Here is a 12,431-nt window from a genome sequence, read left to right as displayed (position 1 = left end):
AATGTCTAGATAAGAGTTTATTATAGGGTCCCATTTGCAAGTATTACTAATTTGAACTAAACGACGATGCAATTTTACAGTATTTATTCATCTCTGTTGACATTAGTTAGCAAATGTCCATTGTTAAACCTATGATGGCAAAATTACAGAACTAAATTTGATTTTAATTTAATAAATGTTGAAATTGACATTCACTATGATTAAAAAATTATTTTGGCATTGCTATTTTGTGTGAAACAAGGCATTTATAATAAGAATCATTCGCTACCATAAACAACTTTATTAAAGGATCATTTAGCACCAAAACACAAATTTATTGTCTCTTAGAGCTCTATTTTGACGGTCCATGCGCAAAGTGCAAAGTGCAGGGCGCAAACGCTTTCAGGGCGTGTCTGAATCCACTTTTGCTAATTTAAGGATGGAAAAATTCGCTTTGCGCAGTGGCGCATGTTCTAAAAGGATTGAGTTTTATTTTCTTAATGAGTTATAGGTGTGTTTTGAGAATAAACCAATCAGAGTCTCATCTCCTATTCCCTTTAAGAGCCAGTTGTGTCGCGCCATAAGCGCATTTGCTATTTAAATGACGTAAAGTAAGTGTAAGTGGAAAAACTGAGCATTTCACAAGCAAGAAAACAGTTAAACAGAGCATCTGCAGCACGAGAATGAGAGATAAGGCATCTCATAATCTACTTTCACTTTCGCTCTCCTAAATAGGGAAACCTTGTATGCAGACATCAATTAACCTATAAATATTTAATTTTGTTTGTTAATTTAAGTTTAATTTGTTTCAAAACTATTTCTAGATTCAGTTCTAATTTCCAGCAAATGAATAAATGAATAATAATAACGAAGTGCGGTCAAACAACTGAGTTATATCCTAATACACATGCTGTGCCCCATATGACCACTTACAACCCCTTAACGTATTTTTAAAAAAAAAAAGAAGAAGAAGAAAAAAAAAAGAGAGTAAACCCAAGGAATCATCTTTGAATATATTTTTTTTTTCAGTGGCAGGTTTGGAACAAGCAGATAAAAAGTAAACTTTGCAGAATTTTTATTTTCGAGTGAACTGAATCTTTTTAATGACAAGGCAAGCAAAACTGGAAATAAGGTTGAATACTAAAAAAATAAATGACAAAAGTCAAGATAACAAATATTTTTATGTTGCTTTAACTTATTTTAATAAGTTAATCAGCATTCAACTAAAAATCTGCAAAAAGTTTATTTTTTTTTAGTTATGCAAAGTTTAACTTAATATTTTTAGTCAGTTTCATATAAGTTGAAGTGACCAGAAAGATTCATTTGATTCATCTATAAAATGCAAAGCTGCCAAAAAATGTTTACAGTGTAATTATAGTCATAACAATTTTGTTTGAGTAATGCATTTTAATAAGTTAATCAGGTTTTAACTAAAATTACACAAAGATGACTAGAAAGGTTAATTTTATTTATCTATAAAATGTAATACAGCAAACCATTTTATACAGTGTAAATATAGTCATTCTGCAATTTTATTTCAGTACTTTAAAGACCTCCGTGATGTTGGCACCCCATAAAAACAAATGATCCCCAAAACTATGCCATTCGTTTGTGCTATGTTTGTGCTGATTTGTGCCGCAAAAACGAACGCTTGTGCTAGTTTGGGGTCTGAGATATTAAGCATATTTTTTTTTGACCATGTGACGTCACAGCCATGTCACCCTGCAGCCCAACACCGGTTACTCACTGAAAGTAAGCAGGGCTGAGCCTGGTCAGTACCTGGATGGGAGACCACTAGGGAACACTAGGTTGCTGTTGGAAGTGGTGTTAGTGAGGCCAGCAGGGGGCGCTCAACCTGTGGTCTGTGTGAGTCCTAATGCCCCAGTAAAAGTGAAGGGGACACTATACTGTCAGTGGGCGCCGTCTTTCGTATGAGACGTTAAACCGAGGTCCTGACTCTCTGTGGTCATTAAAAATCCCATGGCACTTCTCGTGAAAGAGCAGGGGTGTAACCCTGGTGGCCTGGCCAAAGTCCCTCTATCGGGCCCTTATGATCATGGCCCCCCAATCATCCCCTTCCACCGAATTGGCTCCATCACTGTCTCTCCACTCCACCTATAGCTGGTGTGTGGTGAGCGCACTGGCGCCGTTGTCCTGTGGCTGCCGTCGCATCATCCAAGTGGATGCTGCACACTGGTGGGGGTGTGGAGAGACGCCCCTCATGATTGTGAAGCACTTTGGGTGTATGGCCATACACAATAAATGCGCTATATAAATACACATTACATTACATTACATTACTTTACACCCCATGTTGCGCTAAAATAAACACTTTGTCTATTTTCGTTGTTTAGATATAATCAGAATATTTCGGGAGCCGTGACGTCACTCTCCATCCCAGGTTGTCTAAATCACACCAAACTGGTGTCATTCATTTGTGCTCGATTTGTGCTGGTTTGTGCCGTTAAAATAAACACTGTATCTATGTTTATTGATTAGATATTGCCTAACGAATGACACCAGTTTTGTGCCATTTAGAGGAAATGAGGTGGCTTCACGGCTCCCGAAATATTTTGCTTATATCTAAATGAGGAAAACAGATACAGTGTTCGTTTTTTATCTCACAAACGAGATTATTGGAGATTATTTGTTTTTATGGGGTGCCAACTTCACTGAGGTACTTTAAAGTGTCGACTATACAAGAGTAATTTATTCATTCATTCATTCATTCACTTTGTTGTCAGCTTAGTCCCTTTATTAATCCGCGGTCGCCACAGCGGAATGAACTTATCCAGCAAGTTTTTACGCAGCGGATGCCCTTCCAGCTGCAACCCATCTCTGGGAAACATCCACACATACATTCAAACACACACACTCATACACTACAGACAATGTAGCCTACCCAATTCACCTGTACCGCATGTCTTTGGACTGTGGGGGAAACCGGAGCACCCGGAGGAAACCCACGCGAAGACAGGGAGAACATGCAAACTCCACACAGAAACGCCAACTGAGCCGAGGTTCGAACCAGCGACCTTCTTGCTGTGAGGCGATAGCACTACCTACTGCGCCACTGCCTCGCCCACAAGAGTAATTTAACAGCGGTTAATTGAGATTTAGAACAAGCAAATTTGGCTTATAATGCGAGAGAAACCTGTTGACGGCTATTGAAAAGTTTCTAGAAATGCACAGACACTATTGAGACGACGACCAGATCATCAGAATGCATTTCCACACAGCAGCCCAGCTCAGCAGCTGATTGGCCAGAAAAAAAAAAAAAAAAAAGAAAAACACACCCTGCATTCAAATCTGGCTATTTGCCTAAAACCTCTGTGGGAATACTGACTGGCGACGGAGAGGAAAACCCCACAGACTGATTAAAACCCACAGCGTTTATTGATTGTGGCCTGTAGCAGGAGGAAAGCTGATATTTCAGAGCCATTACATCACACTCACACACACACACACACACACACACACACACACACACACACACACACACACATGTTTGTTTTTGTGAAAAGTGGGGACATTACATAGGTTTCCATTCATTTTATACTGTCCAAACTGTATATTGTATTGCCCTCACCCCACCCCACCCCTAAACCCAACCATCACAGGAGACTGTGTGCAGCTTTACTCTCTGATTAAACTCATTCAGTGTGATTTATAAGCATTTTGAGAAATGAGGACGTCACCAATGTCCTCATATTTCACCTCCTTTTTGTAATACCTGTGTCATACCCATGTCATTATACAGATTTGTGTCCTGATATGTCACAAAAACACGTACACACACACACACACACACACACACACACACACACACACACACACACACACACACACACACACACACACATAGGTGATTTTAAAGACCCCATATTAAAGAAACATGAAGTTGCTGCAAGACTTTGTTGCCTTTTATCAAACATTAGCTTGGCACAAATAACATGACAGCAAATGGACTAGTTTAAATTAAATGATACTTCTAGATTAAGGCCAATGTAAAAGATAGCACAAACTAGGGCACAATAAATTGCAGTTGATAATGCCTGAGAACAGTGTGAATTTAGAATAATATTACATAGCAGACATTTAAAGTGTACTTACATTGGGCTGGAATCCCCTACAAACTGCATTTAAAGTCAGAGAACATTGTAATGTTCTCAGAATATGTGTTTGTTTATGATATTCGAATCACTTTGCAGTCATTTTGATTCACTTCATTTGAATCAATTTGTTGCCGAAAGCCCCTCCCCCTTCCATGACCTGACTTTGTTCTAATTGGTCAGCTGTGGCCAAGTTAAAACCTGGTTGAAAAACAGTGCTCTACAAAATGTTTACATGCATTTAAAGTTAGAAAGCATTGTAATGTTCTCAGAATATATGTTTGTTTATTATATTACAATCATTCATTTATTCATTTTTTTTCGGCGTGTACAGAAGCTGATCTGGGATCAGGTAATCATATGGATTCGCTCATTTAGAGGTTGCATATGAAGGGCGATGATTGACGCACAGCTTTTATGGAAAGAATGTGAATGCAAACATGTTTATATTAATTTCAATATGCTTTCAAGATTGAAACTACACAAGAAATATGGGAAAATCCTTAATAATAGGATGATAGCAGGACAGAATGGTAAAATACGGGAGAATCCCAGCAAAAACGGGAGGGCTGACATGCATGAAGTGAACAAGAAGTGTTTGTGGAAAAACACTTGATGAGTGCAAAACGTCTTTGTAAGGAAAGGATAAACATATTTGCGAGGAAACGCAAAACATCTTTGTGAGGAAACGCAAAACATCTTTGTGAGGAAACGCAAAACATTTTTGCGAGGGAACGCAAAACGTCTTTGCGAGGGATCGCAAAACGTCTTAGCGAGGGAACGCAAAACGTCTTAGCGAGGGAACGCAAAACGTCTTATCGAGGGAACGCAAAACATCTTTGTGAGGAAACGCAAAACATTTTTGCGAGGAAAAGCAAAACGTCTTTGCGAGGGAACGCAAAACGTCTTAGCGAGGGAACGCAAAACGTCTTAGCGAGGGAACGCAAAACGTCTCATCGAGGGAACGCAAAACATCTTTGCGAGGGAACACAAAACGTCTTAGTGAGGAAACGCAAAACATCTTTGCGAGGGAACGCAAAACATCTTTACGAGGAAACGCAAAACATCTTTACGAGGAAACGCAAAACATCTTAGCGAGGGAACACAAAACATCTTATCGAGGGAACACAAAACATCTTTACGAGGAAACGCAAAACATCTTAGCGAGGGAACACAAAACATCTTATCGAGGGAACACAAAACATCTTTACGAGGAAACGCAAAACATCTTAGCGAGGGAACACAAAACATCTTAGCGAGGGAACGCAAAACATCTTTGTGAGGGAACGCAAAACATCTTTGGGAGGGAACGCAAAACATCTTAGCGAGGGAACGCAAAACATATTTGTGAGGAAACGCAAAACATATTTGTAAGGAAACGCAAAACATCTTAGCGAGGGAACGCAAAACATATTTGTGAGGGAACGCAAAACATCTTAGCGAGGGAACGCAAAACATATTTGTGAGGAAACGCAAAACATCTTAGCGAGGGAACGCAAAACATATTTGTGAGGGAACGCAAAACATCTTAGCGAGGGAACGCAAAACATATTTGTGAGGAAACGCAAAACATCTTAGCGAGGGAACGCAAAACATATTTGTGAGGAAACGCAAAACATATTTGTGAGGAAATGCAAAACATATTTGTGAGGAAACGCAAAACATCTTAGCGAGGGAACGCAAAACATATTTGTGAGGAAACGCAAAACATCTTAGCGAGGGAACGCAAAACATATTTGTGAGGAAACGCAAAACATATTTGTGAGGAAATGCAAAACATATTTGTGAGGAAACGCAAAACATCTTAGCGAGGGAACGCAAAACATATTTGTGAGGAAACGCAAAACATCTTTGTTAGGGAATGCAAAACATCTTAGCGAGGGAAGGCAAAACATATTTGTGAGGAAACGTAAAACATATTTGTGAGGAAACGCAAAACATCTTTGTTAGGGAATGCAAAACATCTTAGCGAGGGAAGGCAAAACATCTTTGAGAGGAAACGCAAAACATCTTTACGAGGAAACGCAAAACATCTTAGCGAGGGAACACAAAACATCTTATCGAGGGAACACAAAACATCTTTACGAGGAAACGCAAAACATCTTAGCGAGGGAACACAAAACATCTTATCGAGGGAACACAAAACATCTTATCGAGGGAACACAAAACATCTTATCGAGGGAACACAAAACATCTTAGCGAGGGAACACAAAACATCTTAGCGAGGGAACGCAAAACATCTTTGTGAGGGAACGCAAAACATCTTTGGGAGGGAACGCAAAACATCTTAGCGAGGGAACGCAAAACATATTTGTGAGGGAACGCAAAACATCTTAGCGAAGGAACGCAAAACATATTTGTGAGGGAACGCAAAACATCTTAGCGAGGGAACGCAAAACATATTTGTGAGGAAACGCAAAACATATTTGTGAGGAAACGCAAAACATCTTAGCGAGGGAACGCAAAACATATTTGTGAGGGAACGCAAAACATCTTAGCGAGGGAACGCAAAACATATTTGTGAGGAAACGCAAAACATCTTAGCGAGGGAACGCAAAACATCTTAGCGAGGGAACGCAAAACATATTTGTGAGGAAACGCAAAACATATTTGTGAGGAAATGCAAAACATATTTGTGAGGAAACGCAAAACATCTTAGCGAGGGAACGCAAAACATATTTGTGAGGAAACGCAAAACATCTTTGTTAGGAAATGCAAAACATATTTGTGAGGAAACGCAAAACATCTTAGCGAGGGAAGGCAAAACATATTTGTGAGGAAACGCAAAACATATTTGTGAGGAAACGCAAAACATATTTGTGAGGAAACGCAAAACATATTTGTGAGGAAACGCAAAACATCTTTGTGAGGAAACGCAAAACATATTTGTGAGGAAACGCAAAACATATTTGTGAGGAAACGCAAAACATCTTTGTTAGGGAACGCAAAACATCTTAGCGAGGGAAGGCAAAACATCTTTGAGAGGGAATGCAAAACTTATTTGCGAGGAAACGCGAAACATCTTTGAGAGGGAACACAAAACATATTTGAGAGGGAATGCAAAAACTTAAATATATATATATATATATATATATATATATATATATATATATATATATATATATATATATATATATATATATATATATATACATATTTTTTTTTTTTTTTTTTTTTCCTGTCACTGTTTTTTTTTTCTCCCACCCATGTTTTTCTCCCTTTAAACTTTAAACTTCCACCCATTTTTTTCCCCACCATCCCATCCCTTCCGGGTCTTCGTAGAGTCAGAGATGACTCTAACGTCATGTCTGATTTTTTTACTTTGCAGATTGTTTACATTGGATGATTTTTTTTTAAACCCCTATGACCTGCTATTTATTATGCATTACAATTTTATAGCGATAATTTACATCAATATGTCCAGCAATAACATCAATATTTCTTGTTTTATGTTTTTGAAAATATGAGATTACCCTCTTAATACCCAGTGTTAATTAACATCTGCAATTTTTAGATTTAGATCATTTCATGAGGCCTTTAAATCAGATGCAATACCATTTTAATGCCAGATTAAACAGCTGAAAGACTGATTTACAACCAGTGAGTATGCACACATTCATTCTGGGCAAAGATTTTCCCTATGCATGGAAGAAAAACAAGGCAATTAACAAGACGGCTAATTGATTCCCACAACACAGAGATTTTTGATCTATAAATGCACCAAACACCTCGAAATAAAACAAATCTACAAACTCCCTCTTGATTAGTCAGAGGCGCGTTAAGAAATACCATAAGACGGGAGCCTTTCTCGGAGATTATTCCGAGATACTGCAACACCTAGAGAGAAAAAATGGGATTATCCACAAAAAAAGATGATATTTTAAAAACTAGCGATATACTTTAACATTTCTGAGCCTGATGAGGATGTGTGAGCTACAGCCCTGCACCCAAACACCTTGATGAACAGAATCAGTGTGTTGGCTTTTTAACACCACTGTTAGTCACTATCTGATTGGGTTTGGACAGCTTTAGTGTACCTATGGAGGGAAGTCTGTCTCGAATATTGCTCCTAGACACTGTGACTCCTGAGGAAACATAAAACAAGACCTCTGAGGAAAGTGTTAGAAAATCTGATTAAATGTAATGATGATAAATGTATTAATCACAACAAACTCTATTGAAATGGGCAGACCTGACAACCAGTTACACTTTTTAGGACAAATTTATAATAAATATTCCCTTATTGCTGAAGATGGAAGTCTTCATTTTAATTCTTAAAGGAAAATAGGCACATTTCAGCTCCCCAACAGTTAAATATTTGAGTTTTACCATTTTATGATTCAGTCGATCTCTGGGCCTGGCGTGAGCACATTAGCTTAGCTTAGCATAGATCATTGAACTGGGTTAGACCGTTAGCATCTCGTTTACAGATGACCAAAGTTTTGATCCCTGCAATGACCAAAGTTTTGAGTTTTGATTTGATTTTTCTTTTAAAGTTAATTCATGTACTAAGATTATTCTGTAGTTACATCATGAACTAAAGACAGGCAGTTCTGTCTTAATATATGTTAGTTTAAAAAAAATAAATAAAATTCTAGGCCAATATGTGCTATAGGTGAATAGATGAACTAAACGGTCAGTAGTGTATGAGTGTGTGTGAATGTGAGAGTGTATAGGCATTTCTCAGTGCTGGGTTGCAGCTGGAAGGGCTACTGCCATGTAAAGCATATGCCAGAATAGTTGGCGGTTCATTCCACTGTAGATATACCTGATAAATAAGGGATTAAGCCGAAGAAAAACAAATAAATTAATGAATGACAATGTAGTTATTATAAATCGTATAGAAATGACGTAAACTGTTTGGTCATTTTTGATCGAGATGCTAATGGTCTAATCCAATTCAATGATCTATGCTAAGCTAAGCTAAAGTGCTCTCGCCAGACCCGAAGATTGACTGAATGCATTCAAAAAAAAGATAAAATTCAACTCTTTAACTCTAGGGGAGCTGAAAAATAAGCCTATTTTAAAAAGAAGTAGAGTTTTCTTTTATATTCCTTTTGTATAAATATTTTTTTTTCTTATTTTGAAAAGACTAATATATCTGAGAGTTTATAATTTTAATTCCTAAAGGAAACAAGCCAATTTTTCAGCCCCCGCAACAGTTAAACATTTGAGTTTTACCATTTTTTGATTCATTCAGCCGATCTCTGGGCCTGGCGAGAACACATTAGCTTAGCTTAGCATAGATCATTGAATTGGGTTAGACCGTTAGCATCTCGTTTACAGATGACCAAAGTTTTGATACCTGCAATGACCAAACTTTTGAGTTTTGATTTGATTTTTTCTCTCTAAGTTAATTCATGTACTAAGACTCTTCTGTAGTTACATCATGAACTTAGACAGGCAGTTCTGTCTTAGTACATGTTAGTTTAAAAAAAAAAAAAACTTTTCTAAGCCAATATGCGCTATAGGTGAATTGATGAACTAAACTGTCCGTAATCTATGAGTGTGTGTGAATGTGAGAGAGTATGGGTGTTTCACAGTGCTGGGTTGCAGCTGGAAGGGCATCTGCCATGTAAAGCATATGCCAGAATAGTTGGCGGTTCATTCCACAGTAGATATACCTAATAAATAAGAGATTAAGCCTTTAAATTAATTAAGGGATTAAATTAAGGGATTAATATAAATAGTATAGAAAATTACAAAAACGGTTTGGTCATTTTTGATCGAGATGCAAACGGTCTAATCCGATTTAATGATGTATGCTAAGCTAAAGTACTCTCGGCAGACCCAAACATCAACTGAATGCATTCAAAAAAGATAAAACTCAACTCTTTAACTCTAGGGGAGCTGAAAAATGAGCACATTTTAAAAAGAAGTAGAGTTTTCTTTTATATTCCTTTTGTATAAATAAAATTAAAAGAAATTCTTAATTTGAAAAGACTAATATATCTGAGAGTTTATCAAGCAAGACTGCTTTAATTTTAAAATATAGCCAAATTTAGTTTATGGACTGATTTGAAGTAGAAAGAAACCTCTTTTCACTGAAATTGTGCTGGTGCTCATCAGTAACCTGTCTTGAGAGTCCAAAAGCAATAACAGTGCTATGAAGCTAAAAATCCCACTATTTTAGTTGTTGTTTATCACATAGTGTTTAAATGCACTTTAGGTAAAATGCATCTTCATTAATTTCAAAACATTTAGACCAGACTTATGTACTCGCATTATCCCAAATATATTGAAGACTGTTTAAATCCAGAAAAATAAGCTAACTATTGAGATGAAAGGTGTGCTGTGTGTTCATGCTTGTGACGTGGCACATAAACAAAGCATAAACCTTGCATAAACAAACAAACAAAAAAAAAAGTATTGCACCAAACTTTTGACCGGTAGCATGAAATAAATAAAAATGACATATAAAGGTGCTAATCAAATGAATTGATCACAACAAGCAACTTCATGCACCAGCACCAAATGAGTGAAAAAGAGTTAACATTGACAAAAGCACAGCACAGATGCATGAGTACCAGAAGAGGGCAGAGTTTCACGACACTCAAGTTTCTGAGTAACAGCGACACCTACAAATGGAAAGACAGTCAAAGCTGATGTTCATACATCAATACAGCCGAGAATCAAAACAAAACACATCGCAACAAACAAACTGTTAAAGTGAATGGAAAGACTATTAAAGGGACAGTTCACCCAAAATGAAAATATTCTTATCATTTACTCACACACGAGTGCAGTGGAATTAAGTTAAAGGGGCACATGGTTTACCCCTTTTTAATTATTTAATATTAATATTCTGGTTGTTCTGAGTGTGCCAGTTTAGGTTCAGTTCAACACACAGTTCAGATGTTTTGATTATAATGTGTTCAAAAGTGTCATGTTGAGGGCGTGTACACAGCTTGCTGTTTTAGTTGCTTCACAGGTTTGGCTTCCCGCAAAACGTAACAAGGGGGCGGAGCAAAGAGCTCCCACGCTCTGTGTTTGCAACAGACAGGCAGACAGACAGACAGAGAGAAGCTAAGCTAAGCTAAGATGAGCATTCAGCCGTACATGTACGACTCGGACACAGACCAAGCAGAGAGTACAAAATCATTTGTGTCTTTGTATTGTGTCTTAGAACTTCTGATTCCGTCGCCTATGGGAGAAATGACTAGGAATAATAAACGGCAGAAAATGGTCAAACTACTTTGCATGACTATACAGTCCAAGTAGAGTAATATAATAAGAAAATATCAAATTGCAACATCAAGCAACGTAACAAGCAGTTTTTAACGTCAAAAAAATGAATGGAAGAGAATGGGACTGGAAGTCGCGAGACAAAAAGATTCAAATGGCAGCGCCCGCTCGTCGGCGGAGAATAGAGTGGATAGTCTCGTTGTACAAGTGCCGAGCTTGTACACCAAGACTAATAACCACACACACTGAATTAACTTAGACTGAGGCACCGAATGCGCCGCGACACAGCACACCAGACATTCAGTGACTCGGCAAAAACATGAAGTGTCCCGAATCGTCGCGTCACGCATTCCAGAACTCCAAACACAAGCCTCCACCAGGTCAAACACAACGGTGCCGCAGCCGCTGAGCCGCTGACCCGAAGCTCTGCTGCGTGCACCCCGACAAAAACCCACACCCTAAACTCCGAAATGCACGACGCTGCGCCACGCAAAAGGTACAAGCAATAAATCTGATTAGAGCGATAATGTGGAGAATATTGATCTTGTGTTGAGCCCAATGAGCCTTTCATCAAAAAATAAAGCAAGGGTGTTCATGACGCGGATATGATCATGACGCGAGGCTGTCAATCAATATTGGTGGGCGGGGGGACCGCACTCCTACGTAAAGTTGTGGTCGGTCTGAAAACAGCTCAAATTGCTCTCCGTTTTTATGTTGTTAAATTGACAAAAAAAGCACTGTGTGTGTTTATATCAGCCCAATATGACGGTCTATACACTATACTTACACACATGTCTGTCCAAACAGCTTTAAAAGTAGATTTTACACCATAGGTGCCATATCAGTGTTAACATATCAGTGTTTACAAATTTAAGTGGATTAAAACAACAAAGTAACTTCAAGAATTGTGTTGTTTTAGTTCAATTTAGTTTGAACAAACAGCAAATGTAATTGTTTGACTATGGTTTCTTTCTTCTGTTGAACACAAAACAAAATATTCTGAAGAATGTTGCAAGGTTATTATAGTTAACGAAAACGAACGAAAACGAACGAAAACACTAAAACAAAAATGTTAAATAATTTTCGCTAATTGAATAAAAAACAAAAAGGGTGATGCGGTGGCGCAGTGGGTAGCATGTTCGCCTCATGCGTTGT

General features: G+C 37.9%; 1 protein-coding gene across 9 annotated transcripts in view; it reads right to left on the bottom strand.

Moving 5' to 3' along the window:
* Positions 1-12,431, bottom strand: part of ralgapb (Ral GTPase activating protein non-catalytic subunit beta) — a 115,776-nt gene that overhangs the window by 66,639 nt on the left and 36,706 nt on the right. For 3 of the 9 annotated variants that reach the window (XM_021477328.3, XM_009302762.5, XM_009302763.5), the window contains exons 8-10: positions 10,619-10,669; positions 8,129-8,176; positions 7,881-7,928 (exon numbers count right to left, since the gene is read on the bottom strand). The exons of 3 other annotated variants lie outside the window; for them this stretch is intronic. In XM_021477328.3, coding sequence (XP_021333003.1) covers positions 7,881-7,928; positions 8,129-8,176; positions 10,619-10,669 — 147 coding nt within the window. The remainder of the gene's footprint in view (positions 1-7,880; positions 7,929-8,128; positions 8,177-10,618; positions 10,670-12,431) is intronic. 3 more of the 9 variants (XM_021477330.3, XM_073954779.1, XM_073954780.1) reach the window with 1 other exon arrangement.

This window comes from Danio rerio, chromosome 6, assembly GCF_049306965.1.
Source record: "Danio rerio strain Tuebingen ecotype United States chromosome 6, GRCz12tu, whole genome shotgun sequence".
Taxonomy (NCBI): domain Eukaryota; kingdom Metazoa; phylum Chordata; class Actinopteri; order Cypriniformes; family Danionidae; genus Danio; species Danio rerio.
The sequence above is the reverse complement of the archived record's forward strand: the minus strand, read 5'-3'. Positions and strand labels throughout refer to the sequence as shown.